Raw genomic sequence first — 27,983 nt, 5'->3', positions numbered from 1 at the left:
GAGCGGGGAGGAGAAATGGAGCGAGGGAGGGCAGAGAGAAAGAGAGAAGCATAGAGTGAGGAAGGGAATCAGGCAGGAGACTCTCTCTCTCTATCTCTCTCTCTCTCTCTTGCACACACACACACACACACACACACACACACACAGAGACACACACACTCCCATACACATTCGCACCAGCTGTGCTGTTGTCAGTCTTGGAATGTAAGCACTGCCGGGAGGAGTCAGATTCTCCACCGCTAAGCACTGCTAAGGAGTAGGAACACAGTCACCGCGCACTCAGTGACACAGATGGATGCTAAGCTGTGAAAATCAAAGGTAAGGGCTTTTTTTTTCTGATTAATGTTTTAAGGATATATTTATATTTTGTCTGCCTCCAGACTCCAGGGGATGATCTGCTCCTTGCACTGTGACAAAGCCAGACTAATGCACCCGTGTGGATATCTCATGAAAAGTGTTGCAACTTCAAAGAGGGTGATAACAGCTAAATCGACTGAACGAGGAAATGATTAGATCTGCTGTTCAATACTCTAATTTGAATTTGTCTTCATAATTTATTAATGTACAAGGTGTGCTTAAAAAAAACCGACATGAATGAAACTGTAAGTGGTAGTGCCGGAGGGGAGTCTCAATAATCAGTTTTATTTTGTACTTATTGGAACTTAAATCTCATTAATGATAAAAAAAAAAAAAACCTAAAAGAAAATTGCACAAGTAGGTATTTTCAGTATATGTTCATCCCCTTTAAATGTCCTATTAGTCAGCTCATGACACCTGTCACACAGTGAACGCTGCATATGTAACTTCAAGGTGGGTGTTATTGCTTGGGGTCATAGAGTGCTTTAATAAAGACAAGCATTAACTTTGTCACTCAATCCAAAGTGCTTCATCCAACTAAGTGCTCTACTGTGCACCAGTGGATGCACATACACCTCATGTGCAAATGTATAAATGCACATCCCTGTCCATACGCACATGTGCAATATATATGAATGTCTGTCAGTGTGTGTGCACCTGTTCAAGTGTCAGTGCCAAGCTCTGTATGTGCGCGTGTGTAGACATATTTGTCTCTCTGCTGAGAGGCAGTTGGGGGAAATCATACTTGTGATGTGCTCTGGGCAGATTTGATGGAGAGGCGCTGTACCATTCATATCTCTAAAAACGCATGGAGGTGTTTATCGCGGTGCTCGAGCAGTGCAACGAGAGCAGCCAACAGTGTTGCCGAGTATGTACATGTGCATATCCTCCACAGCGCAAACTTAATCCACCCCTCACTCTTTTCCGCTCCTTCTAAGCACCCAGTCTCTCTGTGTGCTGCCGTACACACCGACAGCTTCACAGTCACCAAAGTGATATTTTATGGGTATAGCAGTGTGCACCGGGTCATCCATGTTACGCCATTATTGTTTAGTGCAAATTAGCCACTAACACGCTCCCTGAATTATTGTCAGATATGGAGTGACCTTTCAGTGAAATTAAAAGAGGTGGAAATCCATTCTCCCACACAGGCACAGAGGCTCTCATGAGCACTCACACAGCTGGTTTAGGATTAAGGATTAAGCATGAATATTTATATATTGTATAATGTTAATGGGGGAATAGTAAACATGAAGGAGGAAATTGGGGTATTTTCTTCACAAAATAATGGAATAAAGGTGGACATTTTAGTTAATTTTAATTCAATCCAAGCATTTCTATATTGTTAAAGTACATTTTGCCAGTGTCATTTTCTTGTGGTTTGGCTATGCTAACCTGAATAGAGTTTCCTTCACTTAGTTGTTACATCTTTATAGAGACAGATGTTCTTATGCCTTGTAAAAATACATACACTCTTCTAAAGGCAATGCCAATATAAGAAATGTGTTTTTTTTATTTTAAATAAGTGGATTTCATGTTACATTTTCACTGCAAACATACCCCTTTTCAAGAAAGAAGGCCCTCCCTCCCTTTTGGAGAAGCTTTTCAACAAGGAAGTGTGCACTGTATCACAAAATTGCTTAGAGGATTTCAAAACATGAGTAAAGCTTGCTGAGGTTTGCCAAAGACTGCAGCCAGCGGAGGCAGACTTGGGAAGGTCTAGGGCTCCACCAAGTGGAGGTTTTTACGGGTGCTGCATCTTGGTGCATCAACGCCCCTCATGCTAGATTTACACGCTCTGTGCTGGTCTGTCAATACCAGTGAGCAATCACTGGAGCTGCTCAAACTGCCAATCACATAACACTAGTTTCTTGCACCCAAGTCATATGTATGGTGAGCGTTTGTCGCCACAGAGATGCTGCATTTACCAGTCGTAACTCATGCTACTGGGTGAACGGTGCAGGTACAAATGATCGCCAAGACTAATCATGACACCACGTTTACGACCTTGCAAACCCTTCTTTGCCCTCTCTCCATCTTTGTCTTTTCCTCTCCCCATTAATAAACCTCCGTCTATGTTTATTTATGGTTCTCATACAGTTTACTCACTTGTTGAATTTTTCAGCCTTGCAACATAAGACTGTAATTAAAATAGTGTTTGAAGGCCAGCAGTTCTAAATTTGGTTATTTTCATAGTAGGTAGGAGGTTTTGGATGATAGATCATTAATTATGTCGTCCCACCTTTGTGTAACTCTGCATGTGTGTGTGTGTGTGTGTGTGTGTGTGTGTGTGTGTGTGTGTGTGTGTGTGTGTGTGTTGATTTGCTTGGTTCTAAAGGCGTGTGATTCTTTGATAATGTGAATTAAACCATAATAACTTTGCAATTAAATGATTATTTTTATCAAAATGTGACTTTTGCTTGTCCCCTTTAGAAAAAAAATTGCCTTCGCAGTAAATGGCAAATTGTGTCATAATCAGGAGGTTGTGGGTGAAAGCACAGTTTATTTAAAAGTGACGTGTTTAATAATCTCTGTGCCAAAGGTTGCAGCAATGTACAGAACAGATGGTCAATTTAGGTGTTTATATTCTCCCATGTATAGAGGATAACAATTTATTATGCATGCAAGACCTCTTGAAAAGGTTTACCAGCCCGACTCCTGCTGCACATTGCGCCTATAATTATTGTCCTACTAAAGCCAGAGAAGCCATAAAAGTGCTTAGTTGCAGTGCTCAGTTTAATGTTTGCAGGGAAGCCTGCATGTTCAATTTTGGAATGCATGTGCATACAAATTTATACAGACTAATGTGCAAGGCTGTGCTTTTCTAGGAAGCATATCCTGATGAACAGCTAGTTTATATCTGATCAAAGATATTCTTATTCAGCAAAACAAGAATGTATAATTTTGCAGATTACAGAAATGGGGCACAGCAGAGCTATTGCCAGAATGAGTCTTAGCCAAGATTAAGAATAACAACCCCGGACAACACTTTAAAAGCATATTTAACAATTTTGTACCTTCACATCTCTGTCTTTAATGCCAAGCCATATAAGCTGTCTACAACTTAATCTAATCATAAACAACTTTTTTTAATAAACCCCACTATTTAATAGGCTGCATAAATTGAGATAATTCAGCTTGAGTCTATAGGATCTGGCATGGATTCAGCATGCTCACTCATCCTTTAATGGAGTGTTTGGAGGAATTCTGAAAAGACACACTGGCCTAATGCTTAATAGGCACGCCACATCAAAGATTAATATCCAGAATGCTATTAAAACTCAAGGACAGGCTGGAATGATAATTAGAAAATGCAATCACAAGCATCAGACTAGATTAATTGCAAGGCGGCGTTTCCTGATTTCGGGAATGCACGTGTCACACTCATGCCACATTATGGGCAGGCACAAGAAAATAACATAAAAATGTAGCACTGATCAGCAATTTACAACACTATCTATATTTTATCTCTTTTCCTATTATAGCAGTACTTTGACTAAATTAAAATCTCAGTACTTGGTGCTCTGGTGTCAGAAAAAAAGACTGTTATATTATGTTAGGTTAGCTACCTCGCTGCTGTGGCTGGTACCAACATACATCACATAGTTCTGTGTGTTTTACTTTGTGAAACACTAATGGCCCTCCTTAACAAATGTTCATCAACTCAGGCAAAAAGTATTCTGAACTCGGGTGTTATTTGAAAATTATTGCTGATTAAACAGATTCAAGTGAATAAAACTGTCTGAGTGAGTAAGAATGAGCAGACTGAGCGATGCTTTACGTTGAGATCTCGTTAGTTCAGTTATTTGATTTTCTATGCAAAAGATTACATTCATTTATATTCTGCACTTCACTTTCATCAATGGAACCATAATACTAATTTGTTCATAGCGAATGTCTCCACTGACATTACAGTTCTTACTTAGGAGGTCTGAACAAAAGCAGAAGAATGCTAAACTAGCATGTGCCTTTGCACAGCACTCCCTGAGGTACACGGTGAATGCTTGTCAGGATAATTCTGGTATTCTGGCCTTTATACGGGAAACCTACTAAATGGGCTCTATTAGAAAGAGAGGGAAGATTTATTAGGATTAACTTCCAAAAGACCATAAATTATGCATGCATACCCAAATTACCTATCAGGACGAACCCTGGTGGGGACACAGCCTTATTGAAGTATCGGAAGAGAACTAGCAATAACAGAAAATACCTTATCACAGGCACAAAGCCTGACAGATACCTGGGGATAATTGTGGTAGTTTTAGAAATTCATCACATGTCTGTATAGATTTTCTGCTTTAAAAGTACATCATAACATCTTAGGGGAATAAAAATATGTGGAATCAACCATCAGTAATGTATGAAAGCATAGACGAATCGGAGTTAAAATGTTGGAGAAAATGTGCGAGGGCAATGAACTGGATGGAGGAGATGAAAAAGACAAAATCGATCTTCAGCAAGACAATTAATCTCTACGTATGGTAGTGCAGGTTGCTCTGTAGCATTGCATCGTAACTGACTGAGTATGAAGCAGAACATAAAAATAAAAACGGAGTTTAGAGCGATTCCTTTTGCTCATGTCAGAAGCATTCTGCATCTAAAAGATGCCCACATTACTCTATTCAAACATACTCACCGGCTGTGAAGCACTGTTTGCGCATCCTCAGTAATGCAACTTATAATTAATGAAGTGCAGCTCACTCCTTTACTATTCAAATAAAGGGAAAGAAGGAGACATGGCAGGAGGCTGTAGCTGCAGTGATTAAACTTTATTTGAATTTGACATTCACTAAGTTGCTAATGCACTATGATGATTGCAGTTTTAGTGATACCATTTACATTGTAGAGGCTTATTTTCCGGCATTAATCACTTCCTCAGAAGTTTGTCTAATGATTCCTACTACATTGTGCAAACTTTCTTATTATTAGATAATAGTACACCCAAATAGGTTTCTAAAATGGAGTTGAATAGTTTTGGAATGTTCATCATTTTTTTTTTTTTTTCCGTTTTACAAGCAGTACATTTAAATCTATTTTTGAGGCTCACTTCACTATGTTCGCAGTGCACATTGAAGGAATTCTTGTTTTCTGATTGCATAATTAGCTGCCGCCGTGGTAAATCACAAATTGAAAGAGAGATGCTGCATACAGAAATTATTTTTCTGCACATAAGTGTCGCCCCAATTGTAGTCCTCGAGCTGTCTCAGTGGTTCTTCTACCCTGCGAGGATTTAAAGCCTATTGTGAAAGAGATACATAAGTGTCATGAAAGTGCTTTTTGACTAAAGTTTCCTCTTTTCACAGGGATCTAAAGGACATCAAAGAGAGGAATACAATGTCTGTTCTGATGACACTGTGTTCATCCAGTGTTCATCCTATCAGAAGCGTATTACCATAATTCAGAAGTCATCCAGGACATTTCCCAGCTGATTGGATACCATGAGAACCAATCAGGTTCTGCTCCTCTTGATGCTCTCTATCCTGTGGCCCAGCACTGCCCTGCCTTTCACGCCTGGGAATATTGGGAATCTGTTTGGGATGGCAGAGAGTGATGGGAGGATTCTTCAGCGGTCCAAACGTGGATGGATGTGGAATCAATTCTTTCTGCTCGAGGAATACACAGGAAATGACCATCAATATGTTGGCAAGGTAACGTGTCCAAACACATTGTCTGCAGACTAATTATAGAAGGTTTAGCTTGTTAAAGTAGTGTTTGATGTAATTGGCTGAAGACAAATGGGGTGCCAGAAATCTTTACAGGCACAGTTAACTGGAGCTATCAGATACACAGCAAGAGCACATGAACTGCTCTATATGCCTCAAGTCTTCCACACTTCTTCAGAAAACACTTATTTTTAGTCACATTGTTCAGCGAAAAAAAAAACGCTATTATATCTAAAATAAAAGTTCCATTGGTTTCTTGTTGGGAAGATGCTGTCAATGTAAGAAGAATATCTCATTGTGAACCAAAAGCAACAATGTGTGGCTTTTTTAACAGATAATATGAAGTCATTTTCGTCAGACAAGCCTAATAATCACTGCTCATATCAGTCGATAGTGGCAAGGGAACATGACTCATGAGCCAACTGAGCTGTTAGCACGCCCTATTCAAAACCAGGACCATAAATGAAATAGACTTAGACATCTCTTTACCTTTACCTTGACCCCATAAGGAGCTACATGGTCACTTTGGCACATGACAGGCAAAACAAAAATAACATAAATAGACAGAGACACCTATTGCACAGTCATTGAAATCAAACTCTGACACGCTACGTACTGCCACAAAGTGTTCCCGACTACAACGTGTTTCTTAGGGCCAAACATGTATTTTCAATTTACTGTTAGGAGCTCTTCTTTACTCTCTATAGACGTTTCACAAAAACAAACAAAAACACAGAGATGAGGTACGAACTTCATAATCAACACCAGGTCATGGCCCACACAAGTCCGACTCAAAACAGGCACGAGTCTCAGGTGCCGGGAAAGTGGTTTGAGACCAAATTCAAAAACTACAGCTCTTGCAAGGCACTTTTCTCCTGAGACCCTGAGTTTCGGGACAATGCTCCTCCTCCCCACCCGAGTTTCGGGACAATGCTCCTCCTCCCCACCCACCCGGATCAGAGAGGTTCTTGTCAGCTCACCCGTGCTAGCACTATAAAGACAGGTGTGATGGGGAACGCTACAGTTATCAACTCGAGGGAGGGAAATGAGGTGACTGTCGACAGCCAATTTTCTCAGAGGAAGCTGGCTTTCATCACACACCTCATTCTCCGGAGTAAACAAGTGTCTTGTGCAAGGTTGAGTAGGGGGGATATGACAACTTCTTTTGCAGAAACCATCATCCTGATGTGGTGAAGAGAAAGAAACAGCAAAAAATAAATGGAATAGGGAGAGAAGGAGGAGGAAGAAGAAAACATATCAATCAAGAAGGCCAATGAAATTCCCCTTGTTGTGTTATGTGATGAAGCAGCAAAGCAAATGCTAACTATAAATGGGGCCATCCCTTGATATGTCAGTAACTGGTACGATGTGGCTTTCTTCCCAACTCTTTGATGCTTTCTGGCACCCAACTTCAGCGGCATGACAGCAATCACATTCACCAGTTCTCCACTCTTCCTGTGTCCAATATCATTCACTATTAAAGTGTCAGAAAAACATGAGGCTGTAATAAATTACTGAGGGGGGAAAATAGGGCAGCCACATACTGCCACTCTGCTTTACAGAAGGAGCTGTGGCGATCCGTATCACTAATTCCATCAGTTTAACTTTAGAGCTTTAGATAGAGAGACATACTGTGATGATGGCAGGGGGGGTAGATACAGAGAAGAAGTTATAGGATTTATAATTGGATAAAAACAGAGATGGAACAAATAGTTTATTAAGCAAATCACTTGCAACTATTTTATATTGTCTCAGGCACTATTCCAAGTAATATTCTCTGTTGTGACAATTTGCTGTTTTAAATGACAGGAAGCTATTAGCAAGTAAATCAAGACAATTGAAGATAGTATCTGGGAAATGTTTCGATATCTGTATATATCTATATATATATAGATATATATAGATATCATCAACTAAGCTGTTAATCAAGAAAATGATTATCAGATTAAACAATAATGAAAATAATAATTTGTTGCAGCCCTACAAACCAGCTATAGTCAGTCAGTATATCTGTCAACAGAAAATGAATCAACTATTTCAACCATTTAAAAAACAGTAAGACATGCTGCTTGTCATTGGTTAAAATCGTTGTAAATTAAGTATCTTTGGGTTTTGGACTGTTGGTAAGAACATAGCAAGGAATTTGAAGACATCACCATTGGCTCTGTGAAATTATAATGAGCATGTTCTATTTTGTGACATTTCGTAGACAAAACGATTGATCAATCATCGATCGTCAAAATACAATCAGTAGTTGCAGCCGTAATAGATATTGCGAGAGACAGACAGAATGATGGCTAGACAGAATGGCTGAAATAGACGAATAGCTAAATCGACACGCGGGAACAGAGAGGGACAGACTAATAGATACTAAGAAAGAGGTAGAACAATCGAAAGTGGGAGAGAAAGACAGATACACAGATAAAGGGACAGATAGAAAGACAGACAGACAAATAGATTAGAGAGGTAGAGGGACAGAGAGAGAAAGAGAGAGAGAAAAATAGATGGAGAACCAAGACCAAATGCAAAAAGCACTTTCATGCCCAGCACAAAGCCATCAAAGCCTTGATGGTCTTCCTCATAAAGATCATTTAATGGCCTTCGCAGTGCACTGTGGGAGACCTTGTTTATTTCACATTCAATCAAACCTCTCCAATCAACCCACACACACTCACTAACTGTCACTTGAGGTGGATTTCTTGATTACGGCAATCACATTTGATGTAAAGAACAGTCACCCTCTTGCATAGCTCACTTCATAACTGAAAAACAGAGCAGCAAAGTACTGCGACAGTGCACTACTGTGACTGCACCATATAATAAATGCAGCTTATATTGCTTATCAAGGTGTTCAAAAGACATACTGCTTTGAAGCTTACACACTGAGTGGTGCTGACTGATAGCCCACAGAATGATAAGAAAAATATCTGCATTAGTAAAAGTACGGTTTGGAGCACTTACTCAGTAGCAATTGTCAACAGTGAATAGAAGCATAGTATGTTTTATGAGTGTAAATATGCCATGCAGTGGATGGGCATGTATCAAGCGTAAAACTCTCAAATCTCATTTTAACTGACTTTCACGGGGCCATTAATGAGTGTGAGCACTCACTGTGTGCAGCTGTGGTGCCCTACTTCTTAAGCAGGGCTGTGAAGTGTGAACACTTGCAATGCTGAGCAATACAACCACAAACTTTGGATTCTGGAGCATTTGAGTGGCGTGTTTGAAGTGAACTAAATCCTATTAAATTTCTGGTGCTTTGTATTGTCTTGTAAAGAAAATGTGCTGCCCTAAATTAGAATATTCAAGGTAGCTCACTTTGTTGTGCTAATAGTTTGCCAATATGTATCCTTGAGATTTTGCAAGGCCTTGCTTGATATATTTCTGCATGAATATTGCAGGAATTGTATAAGGTATGGAAAATACAAAGCACACTGAGAGATATTGTAAGCTGTAACTTTAACCTGCATAATATACATTATGCTACAGTGTTCCAGTAGTAACGATTTTTTCGCCTATGTCTTAAGAGACAGAGGGAGAGAGGGAGGAAGAGTAATTATTCTGTATCCGTTCTGTGCTCTATTTTGCTATCTCCTCTTTGCAGCACAGAGCAATGCTTACCACAGACCTGACAAGAATTGCCAATGATTTTGCTGCTTTACTGACAATTCCTCAGTGTTTGTGCAAGGCGATTTAACTCATCAAGGCTCTCTTCTGTGCTTCTGTTGTAAGGCCTTGAAAAGGCTGTGTTTGTGCTGCAAGGCCTTGAAAGGAGAGCCACTAAATCCCTGCAAATATAGTGTGTTAGTGCTAACATTTGATTTTGTTAAGGCTGTGTGAAAACACTTTGTGCTGCACTTTGTCAAGAGTATCATTGCCATTTTTTTCTAGCTGTTCTAGATGTAATAGGTTTACACTACATGTTAGATGCAGAGTGCACTACAATATACAATACTCAGCACCGGTATATGTCAATAAAAACACACAAATATACGTTACGTGATTAAACTGAAGATTGAATCTATACAGTTTCTATGGGACATCCCTGCAGCAATCAAACCTTAAACCTTCATGTTGCTGAAACAGTGCCTCACCTATTTAGATGTACTATATTTAGATGGGATGTTATCTCATGATAACTAAGTATAACATTGCTTACTTCTGCAAAGCCCCTCTATGTTTGCATTACCCCTCAGTAAGACATTGATACAGCCATGGGGGAGAAGATGTGTTTACCCGTATTATTATATAGACATCCAGTAATTAGCAAATGCGCATGAGGTAAGGGCTTGGATTCTCCAACGTCAACAAAGGGAAATATGTAAAATACATACCACAAGGTTCTGCAAAGACTGTAAAATTTCCATTATCCTGTAGACAGCTTGGCTGCATAGGGTGCAGGCTCCTTTGATGGCTTGTTGTTTGTTGTTTTTGCTTCCCAGGTTCCTTTTTACAGGATTAACAACCAAGACTGGAGATATGGTAATAATCAGATTAAAAAACTCCTGGAGAATGCAATCAAAAGATCTGAAAAAATGCATTTCCTGTGGTCTGAAATTGTATTGGCCTAATTATTACACTGAAAGCATAGAAGTGTTTTTTGAACGGAAACAGATTTGAATATCAGTAATGAAATATGTTCTTATGTCGCAGAGTAGTTCGACATGTCATAATGTCTCCTACCGGCAATATACCACTACATAGACAATGGATTTCAAAGGAAGGAAAAGGTGACTGCGACACTACAAGACTTTTTTTCACAGCAGTGCATGGGCACACCACAGATATAAAGCCCATTTAAATGCAAAAATTCATACACTCTTCTGCTTCGCCAAAATTAGCCTGTCATTCATAGTCAATAGCAGTAGCAGCCTTCACATCCATAACATGTCATAAATCCTTGGTTCACTGGTCTACAGCTCAGGAGAGAATTTATATTCACAAACACTGAATAGATTGTCCCAGAACACAAATATATGTGAAAATTCAAGCTGAGTGATATTCGTCTTTAATAGACTTTGGCTAATGGAGTTCATCTGCATGAAAATATTTTCAAACGCGACCCCAAATAATGTGCATATTGTTCATTTAAACTTGACAGCATCTTGTTTTCACGTGTCCCCGTTTTTTAATTCTGCCTGAGAATAGCTAGCACTCTGGCAATACATTTCTGATTTCTAAAGTTGTACTGTTGACATCACTCCTCCAACTGCAGGAAAAAATAATTAGTTTCCTCACAGCATGCAGACATTAATATTAATAAGTTACTGACGTACATTCTTTGTCCCTAACTACATGTCATTTAAAATGTGAACCCATGAGATAGTGCTCTAAATATATCTGCTGACAGATCCAGTACAGTAATGAGCTTGAATCAAGTGTCTGTCACAGTATGCCACCATTACTCCTCCATGACACTTAGAGCCGCTTCAAGGTGATGGATAGGTCAGAGGTGACTAATTTTAGCAATTGTTGCTGTAGGTCAGGTTTTCATCATTTTTCAAAGGCACAATTGGGAAGAAAAATCTAAAACTAATTTGATCTGAAATAATGGAGTATGTCACACTTGACACTGTGGGTGCCAAGGCACTGTTCTGTTCGGAGACTAAAACAGATAGATTCATCACTGGGTTAACACCATTATTTCAGTGTTCACAAGAATGTCACAAAGTTTTTATACATATGGACTGTGGTGTAAATGTAGTTGAAGTCCCTGTCGCCAAACAGTATATTTAACGTATTCATTCCCAAAGAACACGCATAGCATGTACTGCTTATTTACTGGATGTTCAGTAAATTAATCTGAGGGCGTAAAGTCTTGAGTGTATATATATTTTATTATATATATATATATATATAAAAGCATATTTCTCTCTGTAATGCCTAGTGACAAAAAAACCCATGGCTGAACATGTATTATTTTATTTTCTGTGTATTGTTCAAGTTTTTCACCACAGTCAAAAACAAGACCTAGTCTTGCAAACAGATTTGATGTTAGCAACAAGGGAGGAAAAGATTTGTTATTGTGTGGAGAGGTGCTCAAGGGCAATGATTACGACCTGTAACTATACGGGATAGGTTTCTTTTTTTTTTCTGTTCTTGTTTTTTCACTTTAAACAGCCATGTTCTGTTGCCACAGGTTACACAAAATGGCAGGAGTGTGTTTTCCTGTCAACTTGACATGCATTGCAAAGAAAGGCACTGCAACGTGTGCAATGCCCCTAATTAGAACCAACATCACTCTATTTGTTTGACTCTCTCTCTCTATCTCTCTCTTTCTATATATATATATATATATATATATATATATATATATGTATAAATAAACATGTCTTTCTTATTTTCAGCTGCACTCCAACATGGACAAAGGAGATGGCAATGTGAGGTATGTTCTCACTGGAGACGGGGCAGGCACCCTGTTCCTGATTGATGAGAAGTCAGGGGATATTCATGCCACCAAGAGGCTGGACAGGGAAGAGAAAGCTATGTACACACTCGTTGCGAAGGTGCTGGACAGGACCACCAATGCAGAGCTGGAGCCTGACACCGAATTTAATATAAAGATTCACGACATCAACGACAATGCGCCCAAGTTTGAAAAGGAAATCTACTTTGCCAGTGTCCCTGAAATGTCAGAAGTTGGTAAGTGATGGTTGGTTTTATGTTAGAGCTGAATGGATTTGTATATTCATCAACTAGTCAATCAACAAAAATGAATTGGCTTTGACAATCAATTAATCACTTTGATGATTCTTCAAGTTATAATGCAGTAGTGCAACTTTCTCAAATGTGAATATTTGCTGCTTGTCTCTGCTTTAATGATGTAAACTGTTGATTGGGCTGTTAGTTGGAGAAAATATGTAATATGAAGAAGTCACCTTGGGAAATTGTAATGGGGGATGTTGTTATAAAAAAAAGGATATTGTATTTATTTAAAATGTAATGGAATAATATAATTAACATAATGCAGAAAAAACAAAATACTATACAATGTTGTATATCAGTCAGCTGAACTGGCGCCAGTTCTACAAAGTTATTGTTATTTGTTTGGTCAGGCTCATTGGGCATTCATAACAAGTAATGTCATTTGCCATTTTTAATAGGCAGTTGAAATATTGAAAGTTTAGATTGTCACAGTCTTTCCAATTAAGGATTTGCTTCATTGCACTCCACTTCATCCCATTCAAGTAATATAAATAAACCAATTGGCATGAATATAAACAAAGCTTATGAAAATAATGCATGCAACTTGAAATCAACCCTCAATTATGCAACCACAAATTAATACACAGGAGCAATCAGGGGTAAATCAAAACCCAATTGTCTATCGGTGACACATAACAAGGCCCTATTTGGAATTCATAATGCACTGTTTTTAGATTTCTCAGTTGCATGGATACTGGCAAAAGGTGGGTCAGGGTCACCACAACTCGTCTCTGGACTAATAAACTGCCTTATATGTTCAGACCGAACACACTGGTTAATCAAGCCAACCAGCCATGAAAAATCAGCAGCTCCCTTTTATGCTATCAGTGCTGGGACTAAGTGGGACAGATGTTCAAGGGTTCATTAGTATGCACGGAGACAGTCAGACCCAAACAGGACACGGCAGAGGTCTCCTGAATGCCAAGGACAGTATTTGCAGTGTGGCGTTATTGAAACGCTTGGGTGGATTATGCAGGTCTTAATATGGAAATGATTCAACGACAGGATCTGAGAGGAACTGCTGTGCCTGAGCTTAAATATTTATTCCTTTTTACTATTTTTATTTATTTAGCACACAAATGAGATTCATGTCGCCATCACTTGACACTTGGTTTCTGGCTCTAAACTAAGCCAGAAAAGGCCATGAGCACCTACAAATACAGTATCGATGACCAGAGTAATTCCATTCTAGCTGGTCAGTAAAAAACGTGTCAGTATGTATCTGATATTGCCACACTGATGGGTCTGACAACAGAGGTCAGAAGAAAATGCATCAGTAATATGACCTTGCTAAGCGAAAGGCAGCACTGGTTGTGTGAGTGTAACATTAGCAACACCTCAGGTCTGGTTTTACTCTTCGTCTATGCAAGGATTCAGCTTCCCGTGATGTATTGCCTTAAAGAGAGTGTAATTACTTGATGACGTAGAAACTTTCAGTCTCACTGATATTTAAGAGATCCATCTACTAGGATACCAGAGTTTAATCAAGGCAATAATTTCACCGAGGTGCCAGAGGAGACCCAGCTATAGTCTGCAAGCCTCTCACTTTGGTTCTGCCATTGACCCAGCTGCAGCAACATCCTTGTTGTTTCTTCAAAAAAGGGAATAAACTAGAACAAATGTAATGTTTTACTAAGATGTCACCACTAATATGCTTTTCTCCAAAGCCCTGTCGTTTGAAAGGATGAAATTAGAGATATGGTATGGCTCACTGCACTGCTGACAAGTACTGCTATGTTTACAGCAAATTCCCTCTATATGAACAAAGTAAATAAAAATATGTCGAGTCAGTTACTTGATTGTGTCTTGACTCAATATGTGTACATATCACTCCTTTGGTATTAAACTTGACTTTGCATGTTCTATTCACAGGTACATCTGTTGCCACCATAACTGCCACTGATGCTGATGATCAAACGTATGGGAACAGTGCCAAGCTGGTATATAGCATTCTACAGGGACAACCGTATTTCTCTGTGGATTCGGAAAATGGTAAGCCAAACCCAGCAGGATCTCTTGGATGCAGTTTTTAATGTCATGCAAGTCTGAAAACAGATCCCTTGCACTGCTCATGTTTTGTATGTTGAAAGATAAACAAGCAGAGAAAGGATTTATCTGCTTGTCAGTGCTGCTAATCTTATAGCACATGATTTTACATCTACTAAAACTGTTCATTTTTTGTAAGTATTGTTTCTGGTTGTTTTCATTTGGCTGAAAAACGTATCTCATTCAACTTTTCACTTTAAAATATGTAGATCTGGACAAGGTTGCACCAGCTGTTCATAAATCCTTCATTAGCTTGTGCATGATGTCCTCATAAGTTCTTAGTAAATTGGTTAACATCTGTGGCCTCGTCCAATCAGAGAGCATTCGATATTATAAACAAGGAAGCCAGCGGTATCATCACGTTTCAGTAAAAAATCCATAATATCGTTCAATAACAACAAGCGTACACAGGCATCAGCTGCTGTTTCTCCCTGAAAGGTACATGTTGTTATGCTTGATTTATAAATAGGACTCATATATTGATACATGTATGTATTTTATTGTTATTTTTATTATCATTACCTTTTTTTTCCAATATCAGCTGATTTAATATTTGCACAGTAAAGTAGCCTTTTAAAACTGAACAAAGTACTGTTACGCAATGGACATTGTTTAGGGCCTAATCTGTTACTGCCATTGTTTGATAAGCAAACTTTCTTTGAAAAAAAACGACAACAAAAAAACTAAAAATATTTTTTTGCGAGGTATATATATATATATAATATATGCATAGTGTTGCCAAGGAATGTATTAATACCGATTTGATGTAAAGTTGGATCATGCCCCCCATCAAAAAAGTGTTAGGAACGATAGTCAGCATCATATTTGTAGTGTGTAGCTTCACTGTACCCCTTGTTAACTAATCTCCAAGAGCCTTGCAGTTACCGTGACCTACTTTACAGATGTTAAAGTCACGATATCATTAAGTGTTGTGAAAGAAAATAAATCACAGCTCGACTCCAAGTTCAATCAAAGCATCACCAACGGAGGGAAGCTTGAGAAATGGCCAAAGATAACTACAGCCATTAATTTAAGGGAAGTGCAAGAGGTGAAGAAGAAATGGAGTGATATAAAAAGCCAGGCAACAGAGGACTTCCCAAAGTCAAAATCACTTTACAAGTCATGTGGTCCCAAGCTAGAGTTGAGACTTTATTCATCGATGGTTCTGGATACAATTGGAGAAGTTTCACGTGCAGTTGCAAAAGTATCGACTTCAGTATGGAAAGAGTCATCATGAGCTAACTAGCTGTCTGACACCCAACCTTCCATCAGCCAGTGTGCCAGACAGCCTGCGTACCAGCCTCTCAATCAACCAGCATGTCTGAAATCCACTCATCTAGTCAGATGAAGTCAAGATGCCAGCCAGGCTAACAGTATACAAGCACCTCGACCTCCGTCTGTTTGACCCATCAGCTGTGAAGAGAGGAGCTTTAATGAAGGACATGAGACCCTGAGGTGCAAGCATAAGGAAGAGCTACATAAAATAGCTTGAATACTCAAATCATGAAGAGGAACTGAAGCCACTTGGTTGCACATTTAACACAACTGAAACATAAGATATTAAATCAGTTAGTTCTGTCAAATTAATCAAATGTAAATTACAACATATGGTACATATATTGTTCCAACTTTGTATAAATGCAAGGTCAAATTATTTAAATAAATTATATTGAATATTGAAAATATATAATATATAATATTAACATATTTTTATGTTTATTGTAAATTAAAATGTATAAACTTTGATCTTATTCTTCTGTTTAATTTATTACATCTTTACACACAATGTGTATTTAGATGTTGCTCCCTCTGCATCCCTCCAATACACTAGCTCATCTTTGTTAACTCCAGTGGCTGCTTCCTCAAAGGGAACTTTCTATGACATGGCCATTTTGCAAAGCAAGTTTGAGAAATGATGCAAAAATAAGTGATACATCTTCATTGGGAAAAACTGAACTGATGTTCACTTGTTGGCATTGCTTCCAGTAAGGAAGTACAATAAAGACTGTATTTGGTTGACAAAAGTCGCAAAAAATGGTACAAATCTTAACACCTGGTAAACTACACATCCACAAATAAAGAAATTCATATTTAATACTATTACTATCACATTATTTATACATGGACATTTTTACACCAAGGCCATTTAAGATATGTCTGGTTAATGTCTCTGAGCTCACTTACTTCAGGACCTTGGACAGAACAGATAAGTGCTGCACACTCCGAATCGCTCTCTGACAGCCTTTTATTATCCTTAAATTCCAGAAAAAAAGTATAGCTTTGCCGTGCCGTCATTTCACGTAAATCGTGTGTGTTTCATCTTTTCATCTGCCCTTTAGGAGATAAATCGGTGCATTGAATGCAGGGTTATTTTGAAATTTAGGTGATAAATTTTGGATGAGGTATTGATTTTGTTTTGTTTTTTGGAATCAATCCTTTACAGTAAAGTACTTAATATCATTACCACAGTCCCCTTCTGAAACAAAACATCAAGATGTAATTTAAGAGGAAAATAATATTAATTTTAAACACGTTTTCCACAAACTACTGTTTGCTATTGCACTTGTAGTTAAACTATTCCTTTCAACAAGTAAGGTGAGTACGGCTAACCATTTTGTAGGCAAGCCCATTTCCTCTTCAAGACACTCATACAGGACTCTGTGGTATTTCTGGTTTTAGTGTATGAGGCATCGTATCTCTACTCAGCATCACTGATTGGGTGTCTCGAGTTTTCTTTTTGCATTTAGCTCAACTAGTAGCTCCAAGTGGGCCATATGTTGCATTTCTTTTACTGTAGCAAGTAAAGTAGTTAGGTGGCAATGCAGTCTTTACTAGTAGTAGTTACTACATGTATAAAGCCCTCCATACTAGTTTGTGTGGTACAACCTGCTTTAGTTTAGTTACGTGTATAAATTTATAACTGGGTTTGAACAGCTGGTGCAATAAGCTCCTTCATGTTTATTGCTTTTCAAGAAGAGTAGTGCAAAAACATTGTTTTCTTTGTACTTATCATATAAGAAACCTGTTATCAAGGAACCATTTGCTTTGTCTGTGACTCATACAATCTTCAAAGGCAAACCATTTTAAAGCCATTATTCACATTATTTATATGCAGCATGTCTAAAATGAGATTTAAGTAATGTCTGACATTTTGAGAAGGGTGCTTGTTTGCTGTCTTACAAGGCAGATGGGATGATAACTGTTGGTTTAATCTGCACAGAGTACATAGCTCTGTGACATTGTTAGCTGGAAAAAGAGGGTAACAGATCGCCTTGCTCTGTCCATTCCAACAACTGTCTTATATACACATTTGATGTGTTTATTTAACATGGAGAAAAAGGTAAAGGGCAGTGTTGTTTAACATACAGCTTAGGCAGTGAATCTGGTCCAACAACCAATAACAGCTCGGCTCCGTTTACATGCAGAAGTCCTGTCTTCATCTTTAAGTTTCCAGTTTCATACAGCTTTGGGACTCAAACAAACTGACCCTTGGATGTATTAATGATGTAATGTAGTTATCCAGCTAATCACATGCAGGACTCAAGATCCTTCTATTCCACCTCCAGCGACTTACATGTGGTACATAAATGTAGCACTTCTGACACTAGAAATACGTTGCCAGGGAACATAAGCCAGGTAGCAATTACATTTCCCCCCAAAACGTAATTGGAAAACCAAATTAGTACTACATAAATGCAATTTCTAGGAAACATTGTAGAGATGGAACTGATCTTAATCTTATCTCACTTTTAGTAAGACAGCAAATCAATTTCCCAAAATGAAGTTTCCCTTTAAACTGGCAAAGGTGCTGGAAGGAATTTTTTTTTTTTTTTTTTTTTTTTAAGGCACCATCAAGACAGCCCTGCCTGGCATGGACAGAGAAGTCAAGGAAAACTACCAGGTTGTGATCCAGGCTAAAGACATGGCCGGACAGATGGGCGGGCTTTCAGGAACCACCACAGTCAGCATCACCCTCTCCGACGTGAACGACAGTCCGCCACGCTTTGCTAACCGTAAGAGGCCCTTTTTTCCCCCTATGCTGTATTGATTTGCAATTGGCTTTTAAACATGACTGATTTGTCGCAAATCTCTGAGGTAAAGACACATCTTTTACATAAACTCATGACGCAAGCACACACACAGACAAGTAATGAATTCCTTTCATTCACTGTCGTGTGTAGATTCCTTCCGTGTAACTGCTGTGGAGTCTACGGAGATTGGAGGTGCCATTGGCCGTATTAAGGCTGATGATCCAGATGTTGGGCGTAATGCTGAGATGGAGTATAGCATTGTAGGTGGTCATGACATATTCAACATCATCACTGATCAAACCACTCAAGAGGGAGTCATCATAATCAAAAAGGTAACTTATTATTATTTCTTCCTCATTTTCTTTCCCTTTTATGTGCTTTAGAGTCTTTTATGTACTTAAGTGATTCATGCTTCGCTGTCTGCAACCCATGTCAAACACAGCCACTGCTAGCAGTCTTGTAACTATTACTTGATTGATAATGGCTCCGCAATCAGACAAAAACACTTCTTGTGCCAAGTGACATGTTTTCATACAGCTGCAATGGACAGCCTTCCTGTCTTTCAGAAATGTGTTTCAAGGAAACCCATTAAATATAATATATAGATATATATATATAAGTTATAAGTAATAACTGGAAGATTTTTTTTACGCCTGTATGATAAATTGGATTGTAAAACACAAGAGAAACTCAGATGTGCATCCAGTATAAGGTTCAATGCGTTTTTTTTGTTTGTTTTTTTTGAGTAAACATGCTTTGAATGACATCCCAGCAAATGCTCAGATTTTACAAACCTGATATAACTTCTTTAAATGGTAGTTTAAACCTCTAAGTTTTCCGTGACTCTTCTTCTTTTAGAGTCTGTTCTGATTTAAATAAAAAATCTGAGCTGTCTTTTTATCTTAATATGTACATTTAACTTCAATGGAAAGACATAGTACAGTTTCAGATTAGAAATGGCCCCCTGATAAGGTTTATTCATGTAAGAAAGACATATGACAGAATTTATTTTTGAACTGGAGTGTAGAATCTGATACCCTAAGCCTGTGAAATGAATAATATAAAACAGTCTTTTGCTAGAAACTCTTTTTAGTTTTCCCCTAGGATCTCCCAGATCAGTATTCCTCACTTGGATTTGTAACTTAGAATTTAGAGCATGAATAAGATAAAGGAAGACAAATGAAATGCAATGAATTGCCTATCAAAATCCTGGAGGCGGACTGTTTTTTATGGAAAAGTCTACAGCTTGACTTCTGATACTCTTTCATCTCCAGGCACTGGATTATGAAAATAAGAGGGACTATGAGTTCAGAGTGGAGGTGAAAAACACCTACTTAGACGCGAGGTTCATCCACGGTTTGCAATTCAAAGACTACGCCACAGTCAAGGTAACAGTAGAGGATGTGGATGAGCCTCCCGTTTTCACCAGGAACCCTTACATCATCGAGGTGCATGAGGACACAGCCGCCGGCAGCTTCGTCGGCGTGGTGTCGGCCAGGGACCCTGATGCCGACAACAAGCCAGTCAAGTATGCTAAAAGACACAGCGAGAAGTGTTTAGACCTTAGACGGTGTCATACTGCCAAAATTAAGTACTTACATTAGAGTGAAAATTAATTAATGACTTGTTAAGCAAAGATTTTGTCACCATCCAAGTGGATGTAATGCTTTATTGTGGTAATTTGATTGTTTTAAAAGGCATTGTTTCTGCTTTAATTATACCAGTATAAAATCAATAAGAAAACAAGCAACATTTGGGAGAAATGCAAAGTCTCCTCTAGTTTTTTTTTTTTTTGTGGGAGGATGAAAATGTGCCCACTTGGCTAAATCTAATCCATCAGCCTAGCCATGTGTCAGTGTGGGGGGGGAGAGGAAAAGGATATTATTCATGGTTCCCTCCTGGTCATTTCCCAGTGGAAGATGGCGGCAGCCCTGTGAAGTGAATACAGACACTGTTTATTTCCCAGAATTATGTAAGCCCTCTGTGGCACTGCACAAAGTCAAAGTGAAAGAGCCTAATTCGCTGTATCGATTCACACAGCTCAGTGCCGCCATTCCACACATATGGCGCCTGCCCGTCTCTGACACAGAGATATGCCACTCTTGGCACATGCCACATGGCGTATTGTGTTGCATATTCAAATTTCAGTGGAATATGAAAGTTGACTGTGACAAATGAGCAGGCATGAGGAAAGATGTATCATATTTTGACACTGAAGTGCATGGAATATATTTTCTTTTGGAAACCAGAAGTGATGTAGCGTGTTAAACACATGTTTATGAAGTAAAAGAGTGCTTCAGTGTGGTTGTCTTGTGAAGATACGTGCAAGCAGAAAGCCTCACCACTGCACTTTATTTAATTAGCAATATCAGAGGTATGCAGAAGGTGTAGAGACTGGCAGATAACACATAACGTGATAAATGTTCACAGTTTAGGGAATGTCATTTGTATTGGTATTAACAATAACCCACTTGTGTGTTATTTTTTCAGATACTCCATTGATCGGCATACAGATCTAGAGAGGCTGTTCAACATTGATTCTGTGAATGGCACCATCACAACACTGAAGGCACTGGACAGAGAAATGTCCAAATGGCACAACATATCTGTTGTGGCCACTGAAATAAGTAATTGTGGTTTGCATTTCTCAAGTAGTTTTTTAGTATATATTGCACAATATTTGACTTTCACTAAGTTCTCATGATGAGTTTTTACTCTTTAATTCTTCAAAAGCATGCTGACATTTTTTATCTGTTTGTTTCAGATAACCCACGTCAGACAACCCGAGTGCCTGTGTTCATCAAGGTGTTAGATGTCAATGACAACGCCCCTGAGTTTGCAATGTCCTATGACACATTTGTCTGTGAGAATGTCAAAGCAGGACAGGTGCTTAAAATTCATGATCTCTCATTTCAGTAGTTCCTGGTTAATTTAGATGACTTTTTTAAGGTATCTCCATATACTGTTACTCATGATTTTATCAAATTATCAGCCATATAACTGAAATGTATGTGACTGTGGGTTTCTAGACAGACTGCTGTATAGAGTAATTAGGATAGTCATAATTTTGTGCGTAGCTGTTCATGTTGCAATGACACAGTAATGAATCTGCAAAGTGCTGTTGCATGAATCATTGCACACCATCCAAAGCAAAATGAAGAGCATACAGAATGAGCACAGCGGTTACAGCAGCTGACTTTTGGTAACTTTCAAAGTCAGATTACAGTCTAGAGTGGATGGACAATAGCATTTTTTTAAAGAAAATTGATGTCAGTGCAGTATACAGTGTATTACATTTAATTAAATGGACCCGGAAGCAGGGAACGTGGTTTCTGAGAGGCAGTTGTCTTGGTCACGTTAGGTTAAATTTTTCAGTGTTATTGGGCAAAGAGCCAAACAGAAGTTGGCAGTGAACAACAGTCAGTTGTCAGGAGTCATTTACATAGCAGTCACCTCCTGACATTTAGCAGGGAATTGTCTGTATCCACAATGCTGACTACATACACATGGCGCACACTGACTGTGTGTTGGAGGAAAGTCAGCCACACATGTTTTAGTTTTGATAGACAGCAAATCCCTTTATTATCTTAACACTCCTCGCTAATTGCAGATTAGTTTACTATATGTATGATTGGCCTCAGTTTATTCCCACATTATTTCAATAAGCTATAATGCATGGAAATGAATATATTTTGAATGTAATAAAAAATAGTAAATCGCTTTCCTTTTTGAGTCATGTATTTATGATTATATGCTTTTAGCTTCTAAATAATATTAATTACACACTTCCATGTGTACGCTCACTCCTTTTCCTTATACTTTGTTCTGTTATTTTCTTCTTTCAGCTGATACAGACAATAAGTGCTGTTGACACAGACGAACCCCTTGTTGGACACAAGTTTGTCTTTAGTATAAGTCCCACCAATCCAAACTTCACAATTGTTGACAGGGAAGGTAAGATATGCATTTTTGCATTTTTTACTGAATAACCAATGATTTTGGGGAAATGATTTTGATATGATGACAATTTAAAGTGCCATTCATTTAAATATGAAAATCATAATTTAGAGTAGAATGGATACAATATATTTGACAAGAAAATATGCATTTCCATTGTGTGATTTTAGTCTTCTGATTGACGTCTTGAAAATCTTGTCTACAGTTGTTGCAAAAGAAAAAAAAAGAAGCCGCTGTGAAAGTCAGCCCACATCTGTCCTGCATTGTGTTACATACAGATTTTTGTTTCTGTGTTAGGCAAGACACATATCTGTTACTCAAAATAGTGGTACTGCCCACAATGTGTTTTCTTTCAAATACTGCTGTGGTAGCTCAGCAAGCTTGTAAATACAGTTGGGACTACTTCAAAATCTGTATCTGTATGTTTTCTTTCCATTTAGTGTAGCTGCTTTAGTATGCCTAGTCCTAGTTCTAGAAATGATTCAGAGTAAATATTCACTGAGAGTCTTCATCCACTGGGATACATGTGGAGTAGATTAAATGAAAAGAGCAGAGACTCAAAACTGAGACTCGAATTTATTTTCTATTTTAATTTTAACAACAAAACTTTGGACTTTAATTAGTTTATGAAATTTGAATTTATCTGTGAAGAATATAGTTTTGGAGCAAACAACACAGGTTGCTAATAATATGCTCAGTGTTTGTTTTAATTACTATGTAGACATATTTACACGATATATACCAGTAATTCTAAATGGCCTGGCAAAATTATTACGAGCTGTCTGTCACAGGATACAGAAGAAGAAAGGGAAATAAAGATTGCAATTCTTTCCTCTAAGATCATTTAGCTAAGTGAAACATCACCTCCCTGACAAGCATCGGCCATTTGAATCTTTCCACAGATAACACTGCCAATATCCTGACGAAGAGGGGAGGTTTCAGCCGGCGCGAGATGAGCATGTACTTCTTGCCTGTGGTGATCTCAGACAATGACTACCCGATTCAGAGCAGCACCAGCACGCTGATTGTGCGCGTGTGTGCTTGTGACAGCCGTGGAAACATGCAGACGTGTAACCCCGAGGTCCTGCCCTTCTCAGATGGTCTCACAACTGGAGCTCTGGTGGCCATACTGCTCTGTGTCATCATCCTCCTCAGTAAGTCCCCTCATGTAGGAGCATGTGTATGTGCATGTGTGTGACCATGTATATTTGAACCTTCTTGTCATTCATGTGATGTTGGTTTCTATTTGAAGCTATGGCTGCAACTCAGTTCTTCTATTCAAGTCAAGTCAGTTTCATTTATATCGGCCATTATCAAAACTCACCAACGGGCATCACGGGGCTTAAAGTAGTCCGATTCATAAGAAGTACGCTCTTTTTATATAGGCCTGCCATAACCCAACTGCTTCAGTTGGCATTCTTCTCCCTTCTGCTATTTGTGTTACCATTTTCAAATACCCAGTCGCTACGTGATAGACCCTACACCAATTTACCCTAACCCTAAACTAGTCACTAATGGTACGAAGGTAAAAAAGCTAGCCTCAAGACAATTGCGATTGGTTCAAATAAATGCAACAAGTCGGAACATTGTTTCCCCCCGTAAGAATCCTAGTGGGATCAGCAAGACTTTTCTGCAGCGTTGGCACAGCCCTAAAACAAAGTGTCGAGATAAGTCTGGCTAGACTAGGCTTCGAGTTACTGGCCTTAGTAACTGTGCATGACCATTTCTAGCCAGCGACAGCAGTACCTAACTGTACCTAGCTGTACTTAGCTGGCTAATTAACGGTGGTTGAAAACTCAATTTCTAGCTGACTTTTTAACGTTTCCAGCTGACTCTTTAAACGTTAAAGTGACTTGACGACTGAAGACGGAGATTAAAGTCACATGACTAAGGCAAAAAAGTAAGCATCCTCATGTAAAAGACATGCAAATAAGGCACAGATGCACTCATCATAACCCTGTATGGGTGCTTAGTATTCTACTAATATAAGTATTTATTTTTTCTTTCTTTGTTTGTTTTGTTTTCTTTCTGTTTTTGGTTCATAATGTGGACACACAGCCAATTGAGGGTGCTAAAGCCAATAACGTGGTCCAGAATGAGTTGCAGTTCTCTCTCGGGCAATAGTACTGCCTGTGGTTCTGAGCTCCATTCATTAGCAAATAAATCCACTTAACAAAATGGTCTGTGTATTTCCATGGTAAAGTAGGTCACATGTTACTTGCTGACATCCTAAAGCACCACTTCAGCCCTCCTCGTGATCTAATGCAGTATGTAACGGCATACAGGGCACAACGGCAACAGTGCCTATCGTTTTACCCAGCAAAAAGCAGGAATGTGCAGTGCTTATGGTCAAGGGCATATCAATAAGTAATGGGTTTCAACTGTCATTGAACCTCACCTTCCTTTGCCAAGCATAGTGGAGAGCGTTCTTGACTTACTAGACATTGTGAATGTAGAATGAGAACAAAACGGTTATACAAATTCAAGAAAACTGTTCTCATAAATGTGTGCATGCATGTGTGTGCTGTCCTGTGTTTAAGCATCTGACACTTTCCATGTGCTGAATTTGAATCCCCTTCCTCCTGTCACGATCTCTTGTTTTGGAGTTTGGCTTGCTATTTGATCTGCACCCTGACTAAACTAGTAATACAAGCAAATTAGTATTGACCAGCTTTCCTTCCATCTGCTTGTTTTTTTAACTCCAAATTTTAAATTCTGCGTCTGGTGGTGGGCAGATCTTCTCTCGCATATCGAGCGCACTGAAGGTTAAACTCCATGCTCTCCTCTTGAGCAAAATATCATGACATCTGCTCATTATCTGACGCTTTTCGCGCTTGAACCCCCCTGACAGACTGTCTCATTCACCTCTGCTTGACTCCGACAGTCAGCGCTGAGCTGGAACGGCTCTCCCTATCAGGTCCTCCTCATTGCAGCCCTCTCTGGTGTCTAAAAACGTGGCACTGGTCAGTCACAAATGTTCATAAAGAACCTTATAAACAGCCACCTCCACCCCCATCCGACCCATGTTGAAGGCATTGTAATTAACACCCAGGTGGGAGGCAAGTAGACGACTACAGTACCTGCTGATAGGACAAAAAAGGGGAAGGAAACGAAGAGGAGAGGAGCACAGGTGAAGCAGCATTTGTGCTTGTCCCAAATGAGAGATGGCGTCCTCTGTTTCGGAAGAATTATGGGTTTATTTAAAAAAACTTGCTACCACACAGTGCCACTCTCTGGAAACATGCTCACTCTGCAATCTCTGATTGTCTTTTACTGCTGAAAAAGAATGAAGGAGATGAGATATGAGGCTGTGTGCTGGAGAGAAAATAAAAAGGATTCTCCAACCAGCGTGCATTTTATACAGTGAATGTGCCGTTCAAGGGAAAAAGAAAGAAGAAGCTTTTTCACTGAATCTTTAATAATAGGAGGTGAATGCCTGAGGCAGTGTTGGGGATTTATCACTGGTAGCAAATGTGTCTCCCCCTCTGCGCTTTTGCTCCCCCGTGCTCTTTAATGCATGACACATGTTAGGAGGCACACATCTTATGCTGAGCTTTCTCTCTCTGTATTTCCCACTGTTTTTGTGTAGTGATCGTGGTGCTGTTTGCTGCCCTGAGGAGACAGAGGAAGAAGGAGCCTCTGATCATCTCCAAAGAGGATGTCAGAGACAACGTTGTCAGCTACAACGATGAAGGGGGCGGAGAGGAGGACACTCAGGCCTTTGATATTGGCACACTGCGCAACCCAGAGGTGATGGATGCTAACAAGCTACGCAGGGACATCATACCCGAAATGCTGTTTCCCTTTCGTAGGACATCACCTATAAAGGATAACACGGATGTCAGAGACTTCATTAATGGGAGGCTTCAAGAGAACGATTCAGATCCCACAGCGCCCCCCTATGACTCCCTGGCCACGTATGCTTATGAGGGCAGTGGGTCACTGGCAGAATCCCTCAGTTCACTGGAGTCTGCTGCCACGGAGGGGGACCACGATTACGATTACCTCAGCAACTGGGGACCACAATTCAAAAAGCTGGCAGAGATGTACATAGGGAAGAGCCCTGACAGAGAGACCTAGACAGAGCCATGGCTGTCTCTCTTTTCTCCGAGCCCATTTTTTTCCCCCCCTGTCTGTTTATCTAGCTCGCTGGCCAGACAGCTTTTTGTCTAGTTAGTTAGCTAGTCAACTAGTTGACCGTCTGTCTACCTATCTATCGAGCTATCTATCTGTTTATCTGTCTAGTTTGCTAGCTAGTTCGCTAGTTAACTAGTGGTCTGTTTGATTCTCATACACAGGCGCGCACACTCACGCACTCAGACTTCCTGCAGACCCGCTGCGGATGCTGAAACGGAAATTAAGACTTGAACTGAGTTGAATTTTCTCATTAATGGAGATAAAGTATAATTCTCAAAGTTTTACTGTTTTTGGTCATAATCAGTAAAGATGCCTTTGAATTTTAGGATTTTTTGTGAACAATGGTGTGGACAATGTGTTTTGTAATTGACCTGAGCGATAGTAGTATTGTATACTATCAATGTTTAATGGCACTGGACTGGGTTTGGGCGGGGTAGGGAAGGAGTCAAGTGGTTTTTCCAGCCACCTCCATTAAATACTGTAAATGTACAAAGTGTTTTTAATGATGGACATCCTATATACTATTTGCTATCTTTGTTTGACAAGCAATGTTCATGTGAGTGGTTGGTGCAGTTTATTTGTACAAACTGTGAATTCATTTCATCATATAGGTGTAATATGTAATGGAAAGTGTATGTTGTAGGAAAAGTGTCATACACTGAATTCATGCTGTTTGAATGCTGAGTCATATTGTTTTATATTTATATTTTTATACTTATTTTCTTAATAAAATGATGTAAAAAAAAAGAAGCAGCTACATTTCCAGTCCATTGCCTGATTTTGTGGTTACTGAAAGCGTGTTGCTATAGGTCACTTACATCTATATTTAGTACACACATGAAAGAATGTATGCATAACTCATGGAGTTTACATGTTGGGCATAATGTTCCAATTACTATGAAGATCAGTGGAAATACAGTTCATTAAAACTTTCACGGAACTGTAAGCAATGTAATAGAGACCATGTTGACATTATTTAAAACTATATATAAAGTAAATTAAGTCCAGGTCAGTGTACACAATTATATAACAGCACTGCGTTTTCAGTTTTTTCGTGTTTATTATTGCAATTTGTATTTTTTCAGAA

General features: G+C 39.0%; 1 protein-coding gene across 1 annotated transcript; it reads left to right on the top strand.

Annotated features, from left to right (window-relative positions):
- On the top strand, positions 1-27,982 carry cdh10a (cadherin 10, type 2a (T2-cadherin)). The gene is made up of 12 exons (XM_051411317.1): positions 1-318; positions 5,661-6,005; positions 12,368-12,662; positions 14,598-14,717; positions 18,617-18,784; positions 18,953-19,134; positions 20,077-20,330; positions 21,293-21,429; positions 21,567-21,688; positions 22,648-22,756; positions 23,662-23,913; positions 26,349-27,982. The coding sequence occupies exons 2-12, from the start codon at positions 5,796-5,798 to the stop codon at positions 26,837-26,839; spliced, it is 2,340 nt and encodes a 779-aa protein (XP_051267277.1). The 5' UTR covers positions 1-318; positions 5,661-5,795; the 3' UTR covers positions 26,840-27,982.
- Position 27,983: the final 1 nt, after the last annotated feature.

This window comes from Dicentrarchus labrax, unplaced genomic scaffold (assembly GCF_905237075.1).
Source record: "Dicentrarchus labrax unplaced genomic scaffold, dlabrax2021, whole genome shotgun sequence".
NCBI classification, from domain to species: domain Eukaryota; kingdom Metazoa; phylum Chordata; class Actinopteri; family Moronidae; genus Dicentrarchus; species Dicentrarchus labrax.
Note: the sequence above shows the minus strand (reverse complement) of the source record. Positions and strands in the feature narration are given on the sequence as shown.